Consider the following 24,362-nt stretch of genomic DNA (forward strand, 5'->3'; position numbering starts at 1 on the left):
ATCCACTTGGATGCTATAGTATCCTGCCATATGGCATGAACTAATAATGTTATGGTGTTTTGGTTGTAGGCATAGGGATGCACATTGGGAATAACAATAATAACTATTTTTTGGAATGGGTGTAAGCTCATTGTAGAGGCAAAATGGGAATATGTATTCCTATTCCCTATTTCAATTGACAACCAAACGAAAAATAAAAAACGTATTCCAATTTTTCTATTCCTATTCCAACAACCAAAGGACCATAACAATTTTGAAACGGGAGCAAAATGAAAATATTCCTATTCTCTATTCCAATTGACTACCCAATCCCGAGAGAAAACTGAAGAATGAAAGTGTAGAAAGATCAGATCATAAAGCAAAGATAACAGAACAGCTGTCCCATAGACCAGTCAAAGTACTATATTTTATTATATTATATCCTTTGTTTTCTCACCCTTTCCTTAATTTACCATGCCTGTAGTCTCGTAAAAGAAAGGCTAATCTTGGTAAATTTGGTAAGGTGAGAAAAACCTCGAGCCACTGGAAGCAGTTACAGGCGCTATGTGTGTTGGGTTCATCTGCGGCGGGTTGCACCATCCCCCAAATACTTTTTGGCAAGCTCACAATTCAATCATCACGGATTTTCTCTGATACCCAACAAGTAAATTAAGCAATTGACAGCAGGGCAATTTCTGATCACACTGAGCTCCGGCTTAAAGAAAAATAGCAGAGATGTCAGGCTCTCTGGACCTGTCTTTGGATGATCTGATAAAGAACAAGAAGAAGCGAGGCCGAGAAGAAGACGGAGAAAGAGGATCGTCTGCTTCAAAACGTAGAAGCACAAAGCATTTTGCAAATCGGTCAGGACCACTTTCTGTTTTAAAGGTATGATCACTGTATTATTGAGAATGAGACGATGGTATTTGTTTTCTGTTGGCGATATCTTATTTTTATCGAGTGCCGTCGCCATTGAGATAGTGTTTTGGGGGCAGTCTAATCCGAGAATATCGGAGCACGATGAAGCTGCAGCGAGGCCTCCAGCAGCAATCGAGACTGGTACCAAACTTTACATCTCTAATTTGGACTACGGAGTCACAAACGAAGATATTAAGGTAAGTAAGGTCCTGCTTTTTTCGGAACTTCCCTCTTTATGTGGCAATTTTTTAATTTTTGTAGGGAGTACGTTGGGGCAAAAGAGGGCAATTTTTTTTTATAGCTGCCATTACTGGTCAAATAGACCCGGGACTCACATTGGGCACCGTCCATTGTGTTATTGGATGTGCGATTTTCTCTTAATTTTAAGACTTCATCTTGGTTTGTTAAATTTAAACCCGGAGCTCCGATATGGAAGTCCCCACACGCTATCCCATTTCAGCTCATTCATTTGTATTATTGTTTGTAGAGTCATTTTAAAAGAAACGTGTGGTGTCTGGAGTTATAGGCCACGCTTAATATGTTGCGGAAAGCACCTCATAGTCTGACTTGATATGAGGGATTTAAACTTAGTTCCAGTTTCTACATAACCCCTTTCCGAACTCCTTAGGTGTATTGGCAGGGTGTGATTTTCTCCAAGGTTGTTCATAAGGTTGAAGTATAGGTTTACAAATTTGAATATAAGTTGGAATTCTGTGGAATACACTTCATAGAAGCTTCCTGACAAAGTAAAATTATAATAGTATGTAATTAATTATAAGTTGGATTCTTCTGGATTCAACTGTATTGAGGTATTATTGTCTGCCGCTTTGAATTTCTCTATGTTCAACGCGAAGGTATCTAGGTGACCTGAAAAACAAATTTTGTCGTCGCACAAGAGTTTATCAAGACTGTAACCTTTTAAAAAACAACCATTTACATTTGGCTTAAAATTCAAACAGAGGTTGTGTTATCCTTGGAAGGAAGTTCTGTGGCCATAGTTGTATGGATCACACCCTTTGATTATTAAATTAGTAACAATGCTTTATAAAAGGGTCTGCTTCACTATGTAATATTTTTTAGATTTTAAGTTGAAGCGCAGGCAGATCTCATCCACGATAGCTGCTTAGCTTTTCTCTGTATATTTATACGTGTTAACTTTTCTTGTTAAGATTGACTGTTGACAAGTGGACTATAATTGTACTATAAACCCTGGAACCTACGTTGTAATTTTTTCACATAAAGAAATCACATTTATACTGTATGTTTGAAACCCCTTCAAACCTATGCCAGTAATTTGCTGGATTTCTTTTTTTTCCCTTTTTGTCATTTTTAAGGGGCTGTCGTTGAATTATCCCTGGAAATGCATTTGGATTCCTTGTCACGGTCAGTAAGTAATCACACTTGGGAAACTAACCTGTTTCCTCTGTTTATAATTTATCTTTATGCACTGCCCATAGCAAGTTAGTGATGGCTCAACACCAAGGAGTTGAGTATTTTGCAAAATCCTTTGCTTAGATTGCATTGTCTAGGAGTTATGTGATCTGTAATTTAATCTGCAAGCATTTCTGAACATTTATGAATTTCCTTCCAATCGTGTTTTTCTATTCTTTGAGTACCGTTATTTCCTTTTGATCATTTTCTCTACCGTTTTCTGAAAATTGTTTATCAATAGAAATGAATTTTCGCTTTCAAAAGAAATCTATTTAAATAGTATGTACCTTACAAGTTCTAGTGTGTTTGCTGTTTCATTTTGACATGAATGCTGTATTTAATGCTTTTTATAACTTTGGTATCAATCAGTTACAATCCAATGTTCTGACTTTTGTATAGTATTTTGTGAGCAACCTTTGTTGTTTATGAGAATGTTTTACTTTTATAATTGAAAAATGAATGTTTGTAATAACTACTACATTGATGTTGTGTGCACTTTGTCTTGTGTATCAGAGTGCCTAAAACTTCATGCTTTGTAAAAGCAAGCTTCTGACATGTAAAAAGGATTGGATGTAGGAACTATTTACAGAAGTTGGGGATCTGAAGCGGTCCACTATTCATTATGACAGGAGTGGGAGGTCAAAGGTAATATTTGGAGACTGTTTTTGGAAATAGAATTGTTACTTAAGATTTATTTCTCTGTCTCTTCTGTAAGATGAGTGTCTTGGATAACAGGGGACAGCAGAGGTTGTATTTGCAAGGAAGGATGATGCATTAGCTGCAGTAAAGCGATACAATAATGTGCAGCTTGATGGTAAGCCAATAAAGATTGAATTTATCTGTTCAAGCCTTTTCACACCAGCAGCGAGCTCTCAATCTATGAATGGTTTATCAGAAAATACAGCTAAATCTTCTGAAAGGTAAGAATATATGGTTGATGAGTATTTTTCTGAGTATTTTTTATATGTGCGATAGTTTTCCGTTTAAGTTTCACTCATAAATCTGAGATAAATCATACTGTAGATGAAGCTATATCTCATTCTTACAAGCTTGTTTACATAGTTTTAAATGAAGCTTCTTGTGTATTAAAGAGAGATGACAACTATCTACTTATTTCCATTGATTGTAGCAGTCTTACTAGACTAAATGTGGTTATTTGTTTTGTGTCCTCGATTGCCGATTTGTTTATATCATGTGTGTGTCTGAAAAAAATGTTCAGGTATAACAGTGGATATGTGCTTGTATGGGGTTTTGATACTCAATCAACTAGATATTTAAACTGAAAAATCATTATAACAAAGAAGGAAAATGAAAGCGACTAAGTTACAGCATGAATTAAATGGAATTACTAAAATGGTTACAATATCAGAAATGCCAATCTCTCCCCCTCCTCCACAAATCCACTCAGAAGTGTTCCTTATTCTGTTTCGGTGCAAAAATTTTTCAGTATTCTGTAACAAGGCATATCTTTCCCAAAGTGGTGTTTCTGGCATGTTTCCATCTATGATCAGTTGTTTCCATAGAAGACCTGTGACTCTGAGCGAGTACAACTCAAAAACATTTGTTGACTTTTAATTCATTTTTCTCGATATTTTTATATTTCATATTTAATGTGTGAATGTTTCCAACTTTCCACAGAATTAAATGGAAATATGAAAATAAGCAATTTACTAAAACTGCCAAATAATGGCCCCTCCTTCCCTCAATGCAGCCAGAATGTTTCAGGTTCTGGTTTGCTGCAAAAATGCTTCACATGGTGGACCTTTCTAAAAATGTTGATGTTGTTTCTGGTGTGTTGATAAGATGATCTGTTATTTGAATTTCTGCAGAAAATATGTGATTAAAATTTAAGAGTAAATGCTTGTTAAAAATAAAAAGTTAAAAACCTTGATATTGTATTTATTTTTCTCTCTATTTTTCATAATATTAATGTATGGATGTTTCCACGTCACATTGTGTCCATGGTCCCAATTAATATTTCTTTTTACCTATATATTTCTTGAGCCCTTTTTCCAAGTGACAAATTTTGGATTTTCTCTTGCTGATTTACTTTGAAAGCTTCTTGCCTTAGCCATAATGTTGTAACTTGTCCTAGAAGACCTGATGAGGAATTCTGGTCTCTCTCTTTCTGTTAGTATGTTAATGTTTAAACAGTTAGCATATGCTTCATGTTGGGTATATGCTGCACTTCATCATTCCTTGCGGTGCGCTAGACAGGGAACATGGGTCATTTGGACTGTTGTTGAACATGAGGAGTAAAGTGTGAGGTATGTCGTGACACAGGTGGAGCACATGAGATGTGGAATATTGTAAAGTCCTTTATGTAGGATTTCTAGAAATATATAATTTTCATGCATTTTTCTTGAATATTTTGAAAGAAATTAAATAGAACAGCAACTGGAAAAATACGGAAAGCAAGTATTTTGATTTCTTACCACATTTTAATCAGATCTGATTGTATCAAATCAGGAGTTGTTTTAAAAACCCTAGCTTCTGCACGATGAATGAAATTCAGCACTTATGCTAAACAGCAAATATATCAGTCCATAGCAAAAAGGACCTGGGAGTGTAATTAAGTCCCCAAAGTTCTGCGATTAGTCTTCACTGTTGTCTGCAGCCCACCTGGGTAATTTGTGACAGCAATTCTGATATCGCATAATGATATAGTGGTGAGGTGAAAGAACAGATTGTTGACTCCCTCAGATTCTAGCTGGATGACTAAGGATGTTGATTGCAGGTGGTCAAAGACCTGTAGATTTTAGGTGTCTTAGGATTTTGAATCCTGGGAAGGCAGTGGATTCTGCTGCTCCCCAAGGATTCCTTGTTCTTTGTTCATTATTGCCACTTTGCCTTCAAACTTTGACTACTTCACTCTTGATGAATCTGCCATTGCCTTAGGTTGAGTTTATTGTTTTTACTTTGGATTTTCACTTCAAATTGTGCCATAAATCATCCTTGCTCTTGGTGATCTAATTGGGGAGGCAGAATTCTTGATAGTTTTAGGTTTATGAATCCTAAGAGTGCAGCGAATTCTGCTGTGTTAATGTTGATCTAAAAATGTTGATGTTGTTTCTGGTGTGTTGCTAAGGATGATCTGTTATTTCTACAGAAAAAATGTGATTAAAATTTACGAGTAAATGCTTGTTAGAAAGGTAAAAATCTTGATATTTGTTTTTATTTTTCTCTCTTTTTAATAATATTAATGTATGGATGTTTCCACATCACATTGTGTCCATGGTCCCAATTAACATTTCTTTGTACCCATTTATTTCTTGAGCCCCTTTTTCAAGTGACAAATTTTGGATCTACTTTGAAAGCTTCTTGCCTTAGCCATGATGTTGTAATTCGTCCTAGAGGACCTGAAGAGGAATTCTGATCTCTCTCTTTCTGTTAGTATGTTAATGTTTAAACAGTTAGCATATGCTTCATGTTGGGTATATGCTGCACTTCATCATTCCTTGTGGTGCGCTAGACAGGGAACATGGGTCATGTGGACTGTTGTGGAACATGAGGAGTGAAGTGTGAGGTATGAGGAGACACAGGTGTAGCACATGAAATTTGGAAAATTGTAAAGTCCTTTATCTAGGAGTTCTAGAAATATATAATTTTCATGCACTTTTCTTGATATTTTGAAAGAAATTAAATAGAACAGCAAATGGTAAAATATGGAAAGAAAGTATTTTGATTTCATACCACTTTTTAATCAGATCCGATTGCATCAAATCAGGAGTTGATTTACAAACCCCAGCTTCTGCGCGATGAATGAAATTTAGCACTTATGCTAACCAGAAAATATATCAGTCCATAGCAAAACGGACCTGGGAGTGTAATTAAGCCCCCAAAGTTCTGCGACTGGTCTTCGTGTTGTCTGCAGTCTGCCTGGGTAATTGTGACAGTAATTCTGATATCCCATAATTATATAGTGGTGAGGTAAAAGAACAGATTATTGACGCCATCAGAATCTAGCTGGATGAGTAAGGATGTTGATTGCAGGTGGTCAAAGACCTGTAGATTTTAGGTGTCTTAGGATTTTGAATCCTGGGAAGGCAGCGGATTCTGCTGCTCCCCAAGGATTCCTTGTTCTTTGTTCATCATTGCCTCTTCCCCTTCAAACTTTTACTATTTCACTCTTGATGAATCTGCCATTGCCTTAGGTTGAGTTCATTGTCTTTAATTTGAATTTTCACTTCAAATTGTGCCACGAATCATCCTTGCTCTGGGTGATCTATTTGGGGAGGCAGAAATCTTGATAGTTTTAGGCTTATGAATCCTAAGAGTGCAGCAAATTCTGCTGTGTTGATTTTGATCTAAAACTGTTGATGTTGTTTCTGATGTGTTGCTAAGGATGATCTGTTATTTCTACAGAAAAAATGTGATTAAAATTTAAGAGTAAATGCTTGTTAGAAAGGTAAAAACCTTGATATTTGTATTTATTTTTCTCTCTATTTTTTATACTATTAATCTAAGTTACCGATTCGGATGTAGATTCCGAAGAGGATTCCAGAAGTGGATATGGGATGCGAGGATTTTTTTTTTTTTTGGATGCGGATGCGTGAGGAAACGTGTATATATATATAAAATTATATAATATAATATATGCAAAGAAATGCAAGAAATATCAAATATACTTATATATGCAAAGAAATGCAAGAAGTGCAAGAAATATACAAAAACAAATCATTTGATAATATGACTGTGAATCTATGATACTTAACCCTTTATCAAAATTCAAGATATTTCAAAATTTATATGATATATCAATATCAATATGTGCTTGTCCAACATTAGCGTTTAGTCTTAATTTTTAAACAATAAGTTCAAATAGGTCATGTTCAAGATTCCAACAAAATAAAAACATAGTTAATGATTGAAGTCTAAAGATTCAATCAATCAAAGTTTGGAAGAGGAATTCGCAAGAAAATCCACATTCTCATCATCATCTCCAACTGCTGAAAGATTATTTGAACCAAGCATGGTTCCACTTATGCTAGATGCACCATGTGCCATGCTATCATCATCACTGTCTCCAACTGTAATAAGATCATGAAGTGTTGCATCCAAATTTGCACACTTAGGGGCTACATCCCAAAGCTTTGTTGCTCCTTGTAATGATCATTCTTATGTGACAAAAGACGCAAGTTGGTGTGGACAAAGACCAAGTCCTCAGCTTTCTTGGAGCCCAACTGGTTGTGCTTCACTGAATGGATAAAGGAGTATGTACTCCAATTCCTTTCAACAGCAGAAGAACTATCAACCTATATAGTTGTCACAAAACATACAAATGAAAAGCAAATTAATTTTAAAGAATGTGTGAAACACTAAATTCTAAAATGTAAGTATAAACATAAAAGTTTAAAACAAATTTACAAAACAAAATAAAAAACTTACTTGTGATAGGACCTTGAGTGCAAGAGGTTGAAGATGCTTGAAAGGTTGACCATACATGTACCACCATGTGATAGCTCCCATTCTATTTTGGTCCTTTAGCGCAAATGATGAATGCCTTAACCCCGAAGCAAACAACCCAAATTCTTCCCTCACTTTTTCATGCATTTCTTCCAATGGGAAGAGTATTGTAAGAGCTTTGTGGCACCCCTCAGCAACCTCCTCATCCGCAAATGGTGCAACTCTACTTGGCATACCAACTACCTCCTCACTATAGTACCTAGGAGATAAGGCATATGCAAGGAGGTGCAATGGGGTAGTCATCTTATTCCAGCGATAGTGGATAATTGCTTCCACTTGTGTGCATAAGGCTTCACATTGTGTGGGGTCACTTTCATGTGCTTGTATAGAATGTTTTACCTTCTCAACATGGTGTCCATGCCATCATACACATCCCCCAAGCAAGGTGTATCTGTATCAGCAAAACGGAGCATAGTCATGATGGGCTCGGTGAAATCCAATACATATGCCACACGAGCCCACCAACTCACTCAAGATCAAATCCCTGATCCTTTGTGCTCTTTCTGAATTTGAGATCTTCCATACACCCCATTGATTATCGATGACCATTTGGCCCAATGCATCTTTTACCTTGAGGAGTCGTCTCATAACAATTGTATGAGATGCAAAGCGGGTCTTAGCAACCTAAGCAAGTTAACAATATGCCAATTGACAATATAATTATAAATTTTAATTTTTAACTAAATTACAAAACCATGAAACCAACGATTTAAAAAAAATAATTTACCTTCAGCAACTCCAACTTGGAGTATGTTCTAAAAATGGATTGTGACATGTGGTGGTTGGTCACAAACAGCTGTATGTCCTCCCCCTCTTCATATATTTTCTTCACCCAATCTACTTCAGTGCCAGTCCTCTGCATGATCAAGTTAAGGAAGTGAACAGTGCATGGGGTCGAAAAAATATGCTCATACCGACTCTCAACCAAAGCACCCGTACCCCTGCAATTTTTGGCATTGTTTGTGACCCCCTGTACCACATTCTCGCTACCCACCATCTCGATGGCCTCGATGAGAATTCTAGAAATGAATTCGGAATCCTTCACTTGCCCCTCACAATGAATAGCCCTAAAAAACATTGCCCCTTTGGGGGAAACTGCAATCACATTAATCAGTGGCCGGTTTCTTGTATCCTTCCAACCATCTAACACAATAGTTAGACTCAAAGTTTTCCAAGATTTTTTGATTGGTTGAAGGTCTTTCTCTATATGTGCCTTCTCTTGTTGTAATAGAGTTGTACGCACCTTTTCATACCCCGGGCTTGTGTAGTCAGCTGGTGATTCTTTGATTGCTGGCATCATTTCCTTCCATTATGGCGATCTCTTCAAGTTGAAAGGAAGCCCATTCGCATAGAGGCAACGTGCAATAGCTTCATCAGCACGATCTCTTGTCTCCATTTTAAATGCGGTGTGCAATGGGCCTCTTTTGTGGGTTGAAATTCCCACTTCTTCCTCATCGTCTCCTGGCACAAGTACTTGCAAGAATGGGTGTTGGGAGGATGCAATTGGTTTAGTGGGTGTTTGTAGCTTGCGCTTTGAGGAAGGACCTTGATAGTAGCTTTTTTTTGATCTATTGATCAATGCATCAGCAGCTTCTTGTTCTCTTACAAATGAAAGTATTTCCGCACTAGTCGTCCCAGTACCATTTTTGCCTTTGCACATTCCAAATCCTTTGCCAGTAGGGCCCATAAAATGAAACTTCACTCGGGAATATGAGCTATTAAAAGGTTTTCCTTTGTTACTTTGACAATAATTGCACTTCCAATAGTATGAGCCACCTTCTGAAACCTGTGATATCTGTGTTGTATGTCTCCACAAAGGAGAACCTACATCAATTTTGAAATTATCAGTCCCTTCCCCTCCTTGGCCCCCCACTGAACTTTGACTAGCATTACCACCGGTATCCATTCTTGCCTAGTTTTTTGCAACCTATTTTATAAGAAAATAAATAAATTTTAATTAGTTCCTAACAACTATGAACATCAATGATCATGCATACAAGTGGAAAGAAGTGAGAAAAACTACTAAAATAGATACCCAAAGTTGCTTCTACATATCTTTCAAAAAAAAAAATTGAAAAAAAACTTAAAAAAAATCTTCAAGAAATTGAAAAAAATCATCAAAAACTCAAAAAAAATTCATCTAAATACTAAAGAAAAGTATTGATCACTTACCTTGAATGGTTTAAACTCCTTTGAGAAAGCTATCTCTCCCTCTTCGATTGATCCTCTTCAAAAATGCTGAACTTAGCTTCACAATGAAGGAGTGGCTGTAGGTGCAAACAATGTTTTAAAATGACTCTTGTGAATTCTTCTAAATTGACTTTTAGGGTCGTTTTAGGGTTTCATAGTAAAAAACACTTTAAAAATTCATTCCATCACATGTCTTATTCTAACTTTAAGTCAAAAAATAATGTTTTTTATTGTTTTTTTGGCTTTGCAAGGCATTGGGCCCGCGGATGCTCCCGGAGGCGCCCAGAAGCCCTGCAGGTGCTGGCCAGAAGCCAGCCACAGGTTGCCGGATGCACGGGGAAGCTGATGCCAGATGCTTCCGGGCACCTCTGGAATCTGTCCGCCTCCGATGTGGATGCCAGGCCTGGGAGCCACGAATCGGCTTCTGAGATATTAATGTATAGATGTTTCCATGTTACATTGTGTCCATGGTCCCAATTAATATTTCTTCTTACCCATATATATCTGGAGTCCTTTTTTCAAGTGACAAATTTTGGATTTTCCTGTGTGGATTTACTTTGAAAGCTTCTTGCCTTATCCATGATGTTGTAACTTGTCATAGAAGACCTGAAGAGGAATTCTGATCTCTCTCTTTCTGTTAGTATGTTAATGTTTAAACAGTTAGCTTATGCTTCATGTTGGGTATATGCTGCACTTCATCATTCCTTGTGGTGCGCTAGACAGGGAACATGGATCATGTGTACTGTTGTGGAACATGAGGAGTAAAGTGTGAGGTATAAGGAGACACAGGTGCAGCACACGAGATGTGGAATATTGTAAAGTCCTTATCTAGGATTTCTAGAAATATATAATTTTTATGCATTTTTCTTGATATTTTGAAAGAAATTAAATAGAACAGCAACTGGAAAAATATGGATAGCAAGTATTTTGATTTCTTGCCACTTTTTAATCAGATCTAATTTATCAAATCAGGAGTTGATTTACAAACCCTAGCTTCTGCATGATGAATGAAATTCAGCACTTATGCTAAACAGCAAATATATCAGTCCATAGCAAAAAGGACCTGGGAGTGTAACTAAGCCCCCAAAGTTCTGTGCTTGGTCTTCACTGTTGTCTTCAGTCCGCCTGGGTAATTTGTGACGGCAATTCTGATATCCCATTAATGATATAGTGGTGAGGCAAAAGAACAGACTTTTGAGGACCTCAGATTCTAGCTGGATAACTAAGGATGTTGATTGCAGGTGGTCAAAAACCTGTAGATTTTAGGTGTCTTAGGATTTTGAATCCTGGGAAGGCAGTGGATTCTGCTGCTTCCCAAAGGATTCCTTGTTCTTTGTTCATCATTGCCACTTTGCCTTCAAACTTCGACTACTTCACTCTTGATGAATCTGCCATTGCCTTGGGTGGAGTTCATTGTTTTTGCTTTGGATTTTCACTTCAAATTGTGCCACGAATCATCCTTGCTCTTGGTGATCTAATTGGGGAGGCAGAAATCTTGATACTTTTAGGTTTATGAATCCTAAGAGTGCAGCGAATTCTGCTGCTCTGTAGGACTTTCATCTATTTTAGTATCAACTTGTCTACAAAATCTCCTCATTCCACCTTTGATTGATCTGCTCATATCTTGGCTGAGAGGGGGGGATTGAATTTGCTTAACCTTATGATTTGAAGGGATGCCTTGCCTTACACATATTTGAGGGTGGAGATCCTACCTTTCAGAGGTTTCTCTTTTAGGTTTTCGATCTCCTTCATAAGGATTAATCAGTTGTAAATTCATTCATTCTGTTTTGCATAAGAAAATTCAATCTTCTTCTTTATTGGGCAAACCCTTCTCTCTCTTTGCCTTTCTTAGTTCCTTGTAACAGGTTATTTGCATGCAAGGTATCCAGGGATCTATGAATTTGTTCATCATCAAATTCAACATATTGTACTTATGGTCTTGAGAGAGTCTCTTGAGATATTTCATTTGTGCATCCTTTTCTATCTCTTATTGGAGTAGGGTTTTCTCTATTTCTCTGTTTCATAGAGATTTGGTTGTGATTGGGTACCTGATCAGGCCTTGTTGCGGGGACCCAAGCTTGCATTTCAGCATTGTAGTTTCCTTGCTTTGTCTGCATTGTTTGTAGCTGCATTATTGCTCATCTTAAGGGGGGGTGTTAGAGTAAAAGGTAAATTTAATTTCATTTGTTAAATGACCTTTACTCCCTTCTTAAGATTTCACTTTTTTCCCCTTACATTTCCATTTAATAATTAATTAGTAATTATTAAATGTCATTTACCTCTTAGGGTTTCCCTTTTAGGTATTTGATCTTTGTAATAAGGATTGGTTAGGTGTAAATTCACTCATTCTGTTTTGCACAAGAAAATTCGATCTTCTTGTTTATTGAGCAAACCCTTCTCTCTCTGCTTTTCTTACTTCCTTGTAACAAGTTATTTGCATGCAGGATATCCAGCGATCTATGAATTTGTTCATCATCAAATTCTATAGTCAGTAGGAAATTCAAAATGTATGCTATAGGCTACTGGGAGAACCAATCCGATATGATCAACTCCGTAGTCTATACACAAAGCACTTAATCGATATCAAAAATTCAAAAGACGACATCAATGACAACTCAAAACCCAAAGATGCTAACAAGGTCTAGCCAAGGCAGATAGATGTCAGAAAGCATCCTGCAAAGCCAAATTGCCTCACAACCTTCTTTGACTACTCCGCTATATTCAACTTTTGTTGAGGAAAGAGATTGGACTTGCTTCTTTTTGCTAGTCCAACTAATAGCACCAATGCCCAAATTGAAGGCATACCTAGAAGTAGACTTTTTGTCGTCAACTGAGCCTCCCCTTGTCTTTTGTGTAATCGATAAGATGAGCATCTTTGGTTCATCCATAGAGGAGACTAATGTCAAGAGTTTCCTTGACATAACATAGGATGCGCTTTGTTGTAACCCAATGATTTGAAGTGGGAACTGTCATGAAGTGAGATATGTAAATGCAAAGTTGAGATTAGGTCTAGTGGTGGTGAGATATATCAAACTGCCCCACTAGTTGTATGTATGATGATTCATTCCGAACAGGATAATCAGATTTGGCTGATAACTTGATACCAAACTCCATAGGCTTAGATGCAGGTTTATGATCTTGCATATATGAATTTGTCCAATAGAGTACATGCATACTTAGATTGTGAGATGAAAATGCCTTGTTACTCTTGCCAAACCTCGACACCTAGGTAGTAATGAGGAAGTCCTTGGTCATCTCAAAAGACTGAAAAAGATTTTATTTGGTTTCATGAATGTTGAGTGAGAACTGTTGGCGATAATCAAATCATCAACATATGTAACAAGAATGATGATATCATTGCCAGTAGTCTTGACATACCAATTTGGGTCAAAACTCCTTTGAAAACCCTGATATGTGAGGTACTTATAAATTTTCATGTACCATGCCCAAGGAGCCTATTTGAGGCCATAGAGTTCTTTCACTAGTTTGAGTATTTGGTGTTCTTTATCAATAACCTGAATCTAGGAATTTGCATCATGTATTTTTCTTCCTGACCATTCAGGAACACACTCTTGATGTCCATTTGATGGACATTCCAGTCACACCGAGCTTCCATGGCAAGGACTAATCAGAGGGTGCTCGTCTTTGCAATGGGAGCAAAGGTTTCTTCATAGTCAATTAGTCAATTCCTTTTCGTTGAGAGAAGCCGTTGGCAACAATACAAGCCTTGTACTTAGCTAAAGTACCAATAGCTTTGTATTTGACTTTGTAAATCCCATTTGCAACCGACGGGTTTCTTTATTGAAGGAAGATCTGACAGAACCCAAGTGTTATTTTTCAAGAGGCTATGATGCTTAGTCTTCATTGCTTCTTCCCTCTCAGGTATTCATTTTGCCTCTGGGTATGTTTGAGGTTCATACAACACAATATGAATGTTGGCCATGAGAGCAAAATTCACTGAGTTAGAAGGTTTTCTCTTTGTTGGAGCAATTCTACTCTTGATGAGCTCATCATCATGAAGATTTTCAATCATTTTAGCCCACCACTTAGGCTGGAGTATAATATCCCATAGGATAACATACCCAGATTTTTAACACAAAATTCAAACAAATATTTTGCATGCAGTTGATTTCAAAATTTTCAGCAAAATTACAAATACCCAGCTGAAATATCGATTTTGAAATACTATTGCATTTAAATGTTCAGCAAAACAATAACAAAATTCAATCGAAATACAAAACTTTAGTTAGATTGGATATCTAGAAATAAAAAATTAAAGCACAAGTGAAACACTTGTACGACATCTCCAACAGAGAATAGGATTTCGTCCACTGCCTCCAAGCTTGAGGTTCCCGTCCTCAAACCTGCTGAAAGGTGAAGCTTCCGAATTTTACAAGAGAACAATATCAAATCATATAACCAAGCATAATGCAAATAAGCTCTCTTTGTTCTTTTTAAGAGCATCCCAATGACCCTTCATTTTACAAGTCCTTTCTTTTTTGCCCCTTTTAACCTCTTTTAATATTAAAATGACTTCTATCAATTTTCGCAGTAAGATCCAATAAAGTCATTTTTGATATTTTGTGAAGTTGGCATTTAATTTTCTAGTGTCCCCAAATTGAGATTGCTTTTCCTCAAGCAATCAGGAATCTGCATGCCAATGCCAAGATCCCATATTAATCTGTATACTGTCCTATAGAACATTCTAGAATATCTGCAAGACATACCGCACAGTAAAGCAAAATGTTTAGATGCAACTCATTCATCACTAAAATTCCTGTATCCCAAATCAATCTCAAACACACTTCGTCACCAATCTGTTACGTCACTCTGAAAATAGCTACACTATGCCTCATGTTGTGAAGCAACTCATCACGATCCGTAAGAAATAAATATCAGCACTTGGATCCCAAACCAATCTATCCATCCGACCATAGGAGAAGAAATATGTGTAGCATTCTTCCATCTTCTTGTAACAACCATCTGAAAAAGTAGTTCACCCAAAAGATGCCAAAAACAACTCCAATGTGCACGGAAATCAACTCATCAGGCCACCAAATATTGCGGCTATAGCCCATGTCAGCTATAAGAAAGATATGATGTTGTTACTATGCTTCTACTGGAAATATAATCATCTCATATGGTATATCCCTCTAGTAAAGATGTCTCCACAAATCTCCATGCAACTCAATAACTATTGTAGACTGTGCCAAATCTGAAAATGCAATGGAAGACCAAGTAGGGCGGCCCCTAATAACTAAAATATGGATGGAGATGAAATCACCAACCAAAAGTAAAGAACTACCATATCATATGAATTCAGTGACAAATCTATGAGTGAGTTGTAGTTGCCTTCATTTTTCATTAAAGACAAATCTGGAATTTCTGGTTCACTACAAGTGTCATAAATCAATGCACCATCTCCACCTATGCAATGATTACCATCAAATGAAATTTCAGAATTAGTATCGTAAGAATTCAGTGAGAAATCTATGGATGAGCTGTAGTTGCCTTTATTATTTATTAAAGACAATTTTGGAATTTCTGGTTCACTACAAGTGTCTTCAATCAATGAAACATCTACACCAATGAAATGATTACCATCAAGTGAAATTTCAGAACTAGTCTCACTTGACTTAGCTTCATCCTCACGTGAAAAACTGTTGCCTCTTGATATTGTGAAGGCATATAACTGCTGCTGTAAAATTCAGAATTCTTGTGGCATCCTTGTGTCATATTTTGACCCCTCACGAGCACAACTTCTTCTAATCTTGGAAGACCCGTGATTATTTTTGTCTCTTGGCAGAAACTACTCTGAAATCTGCCCATGGAATCTGTTATAGCAACTATTTCATCGTTGCAATGTGGAGCATCATAGATGCATTGTTCATCAAAATTCTTGAGTTTGACTCCTTGCTGAACCTTTTGATCTTCCTTAACATAATGTGCCTCATTTGAATAGCAAATGGTGGAAAAACTATGCTTGCTTTCACTTTTGCAAAGGGTATTGATTCCTTCAGTAATTTATACGATCTCCTCAGTTTTAGAGTTAACTCTATCTTCCTTGTGAGTGGCTACCATAGAAATATGATTTTCAGCCTTGTATAATTAGTAATATATCATGTTCAGTTGAAGACAAAACTCATCTACCTCCTCCTCTTTATCATCGGCAAACTTAATTGCAATAACCCTATCTTTGAGCAATTTCAAATAATCTGATTTCATCTTTTTCAATACCATTCTAATTGTGTGAAGGTATGCATTATGAATTCCACTTGCTTTCCCTTTTTCCTTCCCTCAATTTGAACTTGCCAAATAGTTTCTTCAATGTTTTTATGGATATTCTAATTGTACTAAAGCTGCAAAACCCATATTTTTGGTGACTTGAAGCTTATCTTTCAAATTACATGCTCCAAATTCCTCATCTAGAAATAAAATTTCTAGTTGGTCCTTTGAATCAGCCCTTTTATGTCATCATCTTGTTCTAGCTCATGTATATAAATTTGGACAGCCCTTTGGTTGGAAGCAATTCTGTTATCTGCTCCACTATTTTCAGATTTTTCTCCATCTCAAAATGCATGGCCTCATTTTCTATTATGTCATCATGGGAAGATTCATTTCCTTCCTTGGGAACATCTTGAAAATAAGCATCCTCATCAAAATGCTTGTCAATACTAACTTCCAAGTCACCAAATAAGAGGCTTGTATATCCCCTACCATTAACCACAATTGATTCCATCTCCTTGCAAACTTTGTTATCATTATGTTGGAGCCAGACTGTTTGATTCTTGTCTTCTTCAGCGCTGGTCTGATTTTCTTTGGCTGACTCTTCTTCTTTATTATCCCTACAGTTGTGATTAGGTGTCCAAGTTCCCTGGCATGTGAAACAAATCTGTTCTCTCCTCATTCGGTTCTTGCTCATTTTCAGAGATCCTGCAACTTGTATGCACACTGATATTAGCTCATTTTTCAGTTATGTGCTTCTTGAACCTTTCAATCTTATGTTCAGTCAACTCCTTTGAAAGCTCATGAGCCATAGGTTAGGTTTCATGCTCTCCTCTCCAAATTGCCAACAAATCTGATTGCATCTGCTTATAGATGTTGTCATCCTCATCTAAATTAAGGACATGATACTTCTTGAACGAACTTAAGAAACATTGAAACATTTGAAGAATCGTTCTTTCACATTTGAGATCCAACATCATGATGATATATCTGGCTTTTATAAGTTCCATAGTCTTAGCCCTCTTACCAAAGGTAGGGCCTTTGACTTCCTCTAATTCACAGGCTGTCCACAATCAGTTGTAGAATCTTCTTCAATATGCTATCATTATAAGGTGCAATATGAGCTGTTATCCATATGATTTCATTGTGACAAGAAGCAAAGTTAGTCTCACATCTTCACATAGATGCTCCATTAACCTGCGCTGGACCAAAGCAACCATTGAGGGCTGCAAAACCCAATTCAAAAGCCTCCAAATTGACTAGTTTACTCTAGATAAATACAAGTCTAATTCTTCCAACTTAGAAAGAAGACCATCCAGTGATTTCACGGATTCACATTGCAATCCAATTATATAGAGCCCATTCCCTATCTCCTTTTCTTTACGTAAGTCTTTTAACTGTACACCACTAAATGTGTCATTAAATTCTTTTGAGAACACATTGCTTTTCAGTTTTCCCATTGTCTTTATTTTGTCACTGGAAGACCCCAGTTCTGAAACTAAATTTTTGGAACTTAGACCCAGTAAGCTTTTATCAAACAGATTGTACACATCTGATAAGGTCTGATTTTCAGCCAAATATGTATCCAGTTTGCATTGTTTTAAAGAAAGAACTATTCATTTTTTGCAAGACAATCATGTTCAACTGAACTTTCATCTGTCAACCGATTATGCTATCACTGAAATGTGCGACCACAGTTTAAATAATTTTCCTCCCACATTTCAGCCATTTTGCATAGTTTTAAAGGAAAATCCATTCTTTTTTTGCAAGACCATCATGTTCAACTGTACTTTCATCATTCAACCAATTGCTTATGCTACCTCAGTTTAAATAATTTTCCTCCCTTATTTCAGCCCAGACAGTTTTTTTCAGAATTCTTGAAACAGAAATTACTTGAACTCCCTTGGTTTAAGTTATCAATTAACCAAATGTCATTGCTTATTTTAGATGATCCTTTAAACAGAACCGAGTTCAACAAATGAATCAACCAGGCACAACGACTGAATTATTAAACTGTCTGTCTATTGCTAAACAATAACTACTAATTCAGTTCACACACAAATTACAACAGTTGGCCACGCTTTGTATTGCAGTCTCTATGTTTTTGGATAGTAAATGATATTTTCAGAAAATGGTAAACACAAAAACCATTCTAATTTGTTTGGAAACAGTGCTCATTAACTTGAAATTTCTAGGAAATAACAATGTCCCGGCTGAATGACATTTCCAGATCTGTTATATGTGATACCTGATTCCTAAACATGAACTATTCCTTTGAACGATGTCACTGTTATTACTAACTGCCATTAATAGAAGCTTTAAAGTCAGGCAACTCAGTACTCTCTGTAAGGCGTCTTCACACAACCAAGTCTTTCCTTTCTGCTATTTTCTGTACTTCAATACCAATATGCTGCAATCTCCCAGGCAATGGTCAATATATATATTAATGATGCACCAGTCTCAGCCTTTTCCCAACGCCATGCTTGATATACTCTCTTCTACTTGAAAACCAAACATGTACCATTGCTTCTTCCATGCCACAAACACATGTGAATTGCAACTCAACCTGCTACAGGTAAACCTAATCACTAGATTTCAGCACTGCCCTTATCTCAGATGAAAGATCACCCATAATCTGTATATGGATTGCAATTCCTATGGAGATGAATGACGTCCCGTGGAAACTTTAAGATAACGCCCAATAAAGGAATCAACATACAGGATGTGTATTATCTGTGATAAAACAAGGAACAAGCAGCTTTGATCATGATGGTGGCAAATGGGCCTCCTTTAGACTTATGCAAAACATAGATTGATTATCCAAAATAATTCTTTGTTGAAATATTTCTGAAGTCTTATGCCAAATGTTATTTCTGTTATGATTCCCTGACTCAAGATCTATTTTTAAACCAATATGCAGGGCTTGGGTGTCTGGCTTTACTGCTGTGATTATTCTTCGCTATGATAAACCAATTACAGGCCACAGATGCCTCCAAATGAAGATATGAGTGTTGAGTTTGGGATCAGATTTCATATATATATTGCAGATAATAACGAGCACAGTGATGGATTGAATATTATTTTCAACCTGCTGTAGACAATATCCTTTGAAGACTGGTATTGATATGTTCGCCGGTGTTGTCTTACTGCAGACTGATGAAGGATAAACACATGTATCAATAATACACCATTGGTAATATTAAGAATGGCAAAATCTAAGAATATCTTTGATCAGAAGATCTCCACCATTTCGATATCATGAGTATTGGCCTGCAGAATATCAGCATATGATATTCACCAAATACTCGTTGGCCTACAAAATATCAACATACGATATTCACCAAGTGCTCGATAAGATAATGGCTTGCAAAATATCAACACATGATATTCATCAAATGTCTATACAAACAACTCAGACTGTCAAGTGAATGACATCTAACACGAAGTTGTTTATTTACAAGATATAATTTATCATGATCTGTTTTAACATTTACATAAAAAGTATATCACAATTTAAGTTATTCTAAGATTGTCACCTTCCAATAACTTTTGCAAATACAAGTGATAATCATTTGGAAGTAGTCACTTCCTCATGATGTACACAGGGCCCAAAATAGCCATTAAACGATTCATAGTCTTCTAACTGCTACAGTTTCTTGATCACTGGAGAATCCATCTCAACATGGTCTACTCCCTCTAAATAGATATGATCAATCTTCAAAAGTCAACTGAACTACACCCTTTATTTGCTCCCTCTCTTTCCAAGGTTGCCTTTAATGAAATGTTAGAATCTCTCTGAATCTGATATCATTCTTCTTTTTCCTACAAAAGCATCCCCCAAATAAATCAAGACAAATAACTCTTATAGTACATATAGAAATACAATTAAGAGAGATTACTATGAATAGATAAATGTAATACTCAAGGATAAATTCTTATTTGTACATAAACATCATTGACATAAGTTGCTTCAGTGAGGGTCCATATGCAACAAATTAGAAAACGTCTCCATAGGTGTTTATCAATGTATCCAACAACGAATTGAATAGCTTCACAGTTGAAGCAACAAATTCATTCATGGGAATAATGACATTAGTCATGGTTATTCTTCACATTGCCAACAACTCCAAATCCCATTATCAAAGTGTTGCTATGCAAAAACACAGTCTTTCTTATGAGTTCCATCTTCTCAAACAACTCTACAGCTTCACCCAATTTAGTTGCCTTGCAAAGAGCACCAATCATAAACTCAATCTGTTCTGATGTTTACAAAAATCTCTTATCCCAGATGTTTGTAGCTGCTTCACTTGAGGAAATCCCTCCCATTAGAATCAGTGTAGAACACTCCATTGGTAGACATATTTGTTGTTAATTTAGTGATTCAATCTTTTCCAACTCCATCATCGATTGGGATGGGACCAACAATGAACCCTACTTCAACATGTTCCTTGTCCTTGTAAATCCTGGTTATCATTCCATGTGGGGCCTGCAGTCCTTTCGCTGCAGTCGATGCACCAGGTACTGATAGACATGGCAAGTTTATCAATTGTGCTTTGTAGTTTCCCTTCCTATTGCTTCCCCTTTGTTGACTGACCTCACTTTTCTCCATTTAGTCTTTACAGGTAAGGTTGCATTCGGTCCTTACCCAAATGGGTCCGTGGTTTTCCTTCCCTTCTGCCGATGTACTAAACATGGGCAGATTTATTCGCTGTGCTCGGCCCACTTAGTTCTTTGATTTTTGTCTTCACTGTTCACCAAAACTGGCACCACTTTAGTCAGATGTCTTATGCCAACAAAGCTGAACCATCTTGATCAGCATAATTCATGCCATATGCATTTGTGTAGGTGTATAACTCGCATTTATTAATTCTTTCTTAGTGGTGGTTGTAGTATGATTTGGATGGAATCCTCTTTTCATTTCATATGAACGTCCTCAAAACTTCCAATGGTTTCTAGCCCAGTCGTTTCGATGAGGTATTGTGCCAGCAGATCGGGGTCAATAAAAACTGCAGCTCTGTCAGAAGATCATTATCTTGAATTCTTGAGAAACTACATTAGCAAGTTGCCTTGCCCTCTTACTCAAACCTGATCGGATCTTTTCGTATGCTTGCTCTGATACAATGTTGAGTTTGGGATCAGATTTGATATATATATATATTGCAGATAATAACAAACATGATGATGTATTGAATATAATTTTCAACCTGCTGCAGACAATATCCTTTGAAGACTGGTATTGATGTGTTCACCGGTGTTGTCTTACTGCAGACTGACCTCTGCTATTACTATGTGGCAGGAGATGCATTTGAATGGGCATGACTCAGCATGGGAGTCACGACCCATGCTAGAGTCACAACTCTAATTTTGTTGCGACTTTTCAGTCACAACACAAACTGTCTGCCAATGATATCAGTCACCCGATTAACAATTAATCGATACATAAATTATATTATGACTTTATAATAAAATAATAAATTTCATAGATATACTATTAAGTTATATATATATATATAAAATTATTGCATTTTATAATATAAATTATTTATATATATTTCATATATAATTTCATCTGACTGAATTATAACATTAACAATGAGAAATAATGAGATGCTTCCACAGCTGCACCTAAAATTGGAAATGATAGAAATGATACAAGTAACGCTCCCTTACACACTCATTCACATGCAGATATTTCACCCAGTCCATTCATTTTACAGTGGGAATGGTGGTTTCTGTTGTTTTATCATCTCGTCTCTTTCAATCTTCATTTTGTGAATTGACGTTAACCTCTTTCTCCACGCAATCTACTGCACCACATATATGTTTTCCATCAGTATCATCTGAGTTTTACATTTCGATTGACCGAAATTTTCATTTCCAATTTTCTCATTCATAGTTCTGCTTGTAGAAGCATAAATACTAAATAGGAAAAATTGTGGCATATTGAATGAGTTGTTCATACCGTTTTTTTCCCCAAAATTTGTGTATATTTGAGAATTCTTTTGACTATATCTGCCAAGTAACATATGGTTGCTGGTTATGCCGATCTTTGACACTTTTTGTCAGATTTTGTCTGCATTTTGTCTGATTTTTTTTGTTGGGACAGGCTTTTAACTTTTTCAGGCTTTTTTGTCATTTGAATTGAATGTGTTCTACCTTGTCCAATGACTGCTCTTACAATAATGATGGCAAATTGAATGACTACTAGTTGTTTGGTTGCTTCAAACTTCGACTCCTTCACAGTTAAGACCCTCGTGTCCATTTTTGATGTGCAGTCCACACGCCAATTCAGTTGGTGGATTGTTAGCTTCTCAAATTGGCATGCATCTTACTTTTTATTGCAGATATTTGGTCTGCCAGCTGTTTGTAAGCTGAAATTTTGGAATTAACGATATAGTGGGATAAATTGCTGAATAGTTGTAATGCCTAAAATCGTCAACCACAAATTAGATTGAAAAACAGGGCGTAGTAACCTCTAAGAGAAATTGTATCCATATTCTGTAAACAAAATACTTACACTGTAAGCAATATTAACAACCAAGTAATGACACATTTCTGTATCAATTACTGGTAATTTTTGTAAACAAAAACTTGGGAATTAAATATTCAGTTGGGAAATATTCAAGTAGTTATCAGTGTGCTATCATTTAGTAGTAATATCTTGTTATCATTTATGCACTCTACAATATGGGTTTTGCGATGCAGTAGAATCAGTAGTATGACCACGGAAAGTATCTATGTTCCACAATTCCTGGTCTAAACTCATTTTCATCTGCACTCACTAATGATTCAGAGATTAAATAGTTCTAATCAGTTTTCTTTACCGAGGCATTATTCTGATCTTCAAAGTGGAGTGAATATTTGGATGTGGAATTATGTTAGAAGGATGAAGGCAAATTCACGATGAACACAAGTACATGAATCTCCAGTTCTGGATTTGATTTTTTTTTTTCACGATGTTATAAACTAAGCATGTTTTTGGCAAAAGTTATAGGATATTAGGGTAGAATTCATATGCGGCATCTTGTCCATGACTTCAGGAGCTTAAATCAAAATTGTGATTGCCCTGACAATTCAGAAAAGCTGCTATGTGGTCGTTTGAAATTTAGTTGAAATCCGTTTCATAATTATATTAGCCTTAGAATTTGGGTTATTTCCTGTAACTCGCTTTTTGCCTTTTTCAAATTTTGTTGAGAATGCTACTTGAAGTTTGCTCCAGTTGAACTGCACTGCACACATAAAATTACACTCATTCTATTCTTCTAAGCTACCAAGTGTGAGGAGGTCCTTTTCGGTTGCCTGCTGGGTGGTTTGAAAACCATGAATCTGATCATTTTACCACATATGATCGGAGACCTCTACATTGTATTTGTTGTATATTTATGTTCAATTTTAAAAAAATAAAACTAAGAGTGAGTGGACTATGTTAAATGAAGTTTATCTTAGAGTTGGTTGAAGCTCTCTGATACTTGAACTACTGACCTATTTATTTTCTGGCAAATAATTTTTGTTGACATTATAGTACCAAATATTTCAAATGTATGTAGTTATTTAAGCCACTGCTTTTTGGCTCAAACTTAGGATAATTGAGATCCAGAACCTTTTTTTTTAATCCTTGAATGTGTGAATCAGGAGACGTGGACGGAGTGGTCGGAGGCGTCGACGAGGTAGAGGCCATAAAAAGCAGCATAGTGAAGAAAGAATTGATAAAAGCACAAAAAACGCTCAAGATCTTGATGCTGAGCTAGACAAATATCATGCCCAAGCTATGAACACAGAATGAAGTAGATCTTCTCAACTGCAGCAGCAAATCTGTTTAATATTTCTCTGTTGGTGTAAGTTTCAACAATGAGTCATTCATAGCCGGTTGTTTCGTTGAGAGAAGCATCTAATTGATGCAGCAACTGGTTTTGAAACTATGTACGCTTGAGAGTAGATTGATTACACCTGTTTGATTTGTTGGCTTCTCCAAGAAAAGGTAATATAAACTGTTGTATCTGCTGCCTTCAACTATTGGCTAGCTATCTTAATATTATTGTCATCTAAGAGATGAAACAGATATTGGTGTTAACTTGAGGATTGATTAGCTGTAACTATGCAAAATATCAACACCCAGCTCGACCTTTTTAAATTTGTTGATCTGTTTTGTTTGT

General features: G+C 36.4%; 1 protein-coding gene across 1 annotated transcript; it reads left to right on the forward strand.

Annotated features, from left to right (window-relative positions):
- Positions 1–434: 434 nt before the first annotated feature.
- On the forward strand, positions 435–24,340 carry LOC149576426 (THO complex subunit 4B-like). Its single transcript, XM_089817243.1, has 5 exons — positions 435–867; positions 975–1,094; positions 2,905–2,973; positions 3,064–3,248; positions 23,842–24,340. The coding sequence occupies exons 1-5, from the start codon at positions 715–717 to the stop codon at positions 23,990–23,992; spliced, it is 678 nt and encodes a 225-aa protein (XP_089673369.1). The 5' UTR covers positions 435–714; the 3' UTR covers positions 23,993–24,340.
- Positions 24,341–24,362: the final 22 nt, after the last annotated feature.

The sequence above is a fragment of the Cupressus sempervirens genome, chromosome 1 (assembly GCF_028749045.1).
Source record: "Cupressus sempervirens isolate cs-2001-9-10 chromosome 1, ASM2874904v1, whole genome shotgun sequence".
Taxonomy (NCBI): domain Eukaryota; kingdom Viridiplantae; phylum Streptophyta; class Pinopsida; order Cupressales; family Cupressaceae; genus Cupressus; species Cupressus sempervirens.

Coding starts and splice junctions, on each gene's coding strand:
- LOC149576426 (XM_089817243.1), top strand. CDS start 715: ATGTCAGGCTCTCTGGACCTGTCTTTGGATGATCTGATAAAGAACAAG. Junction 868..974: donor GACCACTTTCTGTTTTAAAG/GTATGATCACTG, acceptor TTTTGGGGGCAG/TCTAATCCGAGAATATCGGA. Junction 3,249..23,841: donor ACAGCTAAATCTTCTGAAAG/GTAAGAATATAT, acceptor TGTGTGAATCAG/GAGACGTGGACGGAGTGGTC.